Genomic DNA, 2,690 nt, shown 5'->3' with positions numbered 1-2,690 from the left:
TCTATAATCAATTGGGTAAGAGACAACGATTGTGGTTGGCAGTTATTTAACAATTATTCTATGTATACTACTATACCTGGTTACATTAATAGAAATAGGACACCTTCCATACATAGAACGTTAATCTAGCCCCTGGACAGTATAAGGAAGGGACTCTTCGGTGCCATTTACGGCACCGTCTTTACCTAGAAGTGGGTCTTCTGCTCCACCCATAGCATTTCTAACTTCGGAGTGAGACAGCGATAGGTCTCTTAAGAGGCAGGACATCAAAAATGCCAATATGAAAACCCCCTAACAGGATCAGCGATGGCAAGGGCAAAGGCGTGACCAACAATACCATGAGAACGAGAAATGGCAAAACGATCCATCTTCCGCCAAACTCGAGGGCTTTACCCCAAACAAATTGAAGCAACGGACTCGCAATTGTATGAGCTATAGCGTCTGTCGTTGCGACCAACGTGTAGAGTCTAGCAGTTTGTTTCGAGGAATTGACGTACGTTGTTAGTACCGCTAAAATAGAAAGTCGCACCCCAAAGCCGGTGGCGTAAACAGCCAATGCTTAAGATTAATTAGCGAGCGGTTGTGGCTCCAGAGCAACGAGGAAATGGGGATGGTCTTACCAACTACAATTACAGCTAAGTTGGAAGCAGCGGCGAGTATAGCAGCGCCAAAGGCAAGCAAACCGCTGCTCACTCGAACGACGTAGATATTGATCAAGTTAATGGACCATCCAGCTTTCTTCTCCAAATAGGTAAAGATTGCGGGAAGCAGCATTAAGAATACAATTATATTCACAGCTGACATAATGGGTAGTAGAGTCGCGGCCTGTGACGCAGTTAGTCGTCCTAACAACACTAGGACATGTAGGAGTACGACCACATTACCTGAGCAAGCTTCAATCCGAAACGAACCGAGATGTAAGGAAGAAGGATCTCAATTGTATTGACACGGAATTGTGCGAGAAACACCGTCATGATGCCCACGAAGACCCTCCAGTCTTTAAGAAAATTCAAATATGTCTGGATACCAATGGATTCGAATCCCGGCGTTACATCTTGATCTTTAGCAACTTTATGTAGCGTTTCTGGCATTGCCGTGGTGACAGGGTACGTGAGTGATAGGGTTAGACCGCAAACCAGGTATGGCAACCAGAGCGAATGCTCCAGTGTAGCATATGTAACGGGAGGCCCGATCAGATCAGTAATCAAGACGGCCGAATAGACACGATAGAAATTGATGCTTCTGTTCTGATATCAGAAGTGCGGCTTGCAATTAAATTCCGGTTGTGGTGAAATACCTGGTCGCATCGGTTGATAAATCCGATGCCATTGTCAGGCACATGGCAATTGCAAAATTTGGGCCACCGCCAATGAAATGGAAAAGAGAAGCAGCCCAAACCGCTTCTATAGGGATGCTATCCCAAAAATGACCTAGATTTTGGAGACGTTAGTGGCGTGTTTTGACGAGATCTGGGATCCCGCGCTAGGGTCTGTCACGGTAATTTTTGAAGGTCTGACAGGTAAAGTATATCCAAATCATAGCGCAAATGATTCCCAAGATAGCTAACGAGAATGCGAAGCGGCGGCCGTTTCTATCAGCGTTGCTGCCGAATGACGAGCCGAGCAGTATGACTATGTGGCACAGTCAGCGCCGGCGCGGTGAAGAGCTACGAACAAGCTCTGTTGGCAGAGAGCTCCTCACTAGGAAGGCTGTCGAAGAAGCTCAACAAGCCTCGAATATGCGCTAGCCGCACCTGGATGAATTCTGTCTTGCACATGCTTTCGTTTATCGGGCCGGAAAGGGTTTCATCCTGATAGTGTTTCTGGCAGATTGCATTCTCTAGAAGGCGTATGGTCGGCACCTTTTGCACGCTTTCTTCGAGCTCCAGAAGCACGACCAAGACGAACACAAACACGAGAGACGGTGGGCGCTTGATGAAAGAATGTACTCGCGCTAGAAGCTCGTCTAAAGGATGCGGCGCGGGCATAGCTTTAGTGTGAGCAGAAGAGCCTGACTCTCACGTTGCGGAAATAGGACGTGAACTTATCTCAGGTGCCTCAGCCGCTTCTCCGAGGAATTTGTGGCGTTGCATGGTCCCCGTGCAAACTCCTGAGCCAATTAGCGGCGCGCACTAACTGCGAACTCCTGAGCCAATAGAACGTCGCACTATCGACTACCACCCCTACTACCCTAAAAATTCCTCTGCGAAGCGTCTAAGAGATTAAAGGCGTGTGTTTAGTGTAAACTGGGGTTTTTTTTTAAACGTGTGTTAATTTTATATAACTTTAGCAGCGTAAATATACTAGCTATAGTCTTAGGACGCAATATATAACCGACTATAGGTGCTACTAAGACAGCCTTAACGCCACCCTATATATTAATTGCAGATTAATATTACTTACAAATTACTATTCCTATTTTAGCTACCATTTTATATATATAGGCCAGTAATATACTTATTAAATAATCTTATAAGTCTTTATATGACTAGGATGCCCTACTATAGGGGAATTGTATATAAATTTAATTATCTTAAATTATAAGGGTTCGGAATTCGGGATTACTATCTTCTATTAATAGTATAACCAATTATTATAGATTTCGCATTTAGTAAGTATAATATCCTTATATTACCATTTCCCTATTTAAATCGCTTTTATTATATCTACTATTTAAGGATTGCTTTTATA

The 2,690-nt window shown here is 44.2% G+C and overlaps 1 protein-coding gene across 1 annotated transcript; it reads right to left on the bottom strand.

The window, feature by feature from the left end:
• Positions 1-220: 220 nt before the first annotated feature.
• K441DRAFT_576376 (uncharacterized protein) lies at positions 221-1,987 on the bottom strand (the record flags this gene model as incomplete). Its single annotated transcript, XM_067644199.1, has 6 exons — positions 221-558; positions 621-825; positions 885-1,242; positions 1,298-1,430; positions 1,518-1,631; positions 1,702-1,987. 6 exons carry the CDS (start codon positions 1,985-1,987, stop codon positions 221-223), a joined length of 1,434 nt encoding a protein of 477 aa, XP_067500589.1.
• Between the last annotated feature and the right edge of the window lie 703 nt (positions 1,988-2,690).

This window comes from Cenococcum geophilum, assembly GCF_001692895.1.
Source record: "Cenococcum geophilum 1.58 unplaced genomic scaffold K441scaffold_41, whole genome shotgun sequence".
In the NCBI taxonomy this organism is placed as follows: domain Eukaryota; kingdom Fungi; phylum Ascomycota; class Dothideomycetes; order Gloniales; family Gloniaceae; genus Cenococcum; species Cenococcum geophilum.
The sequence above is the reverse complement of the archived record's forward strand: the minus strand, read 5'-3'. Positions and strand labels throughout refer to the sequence as shown.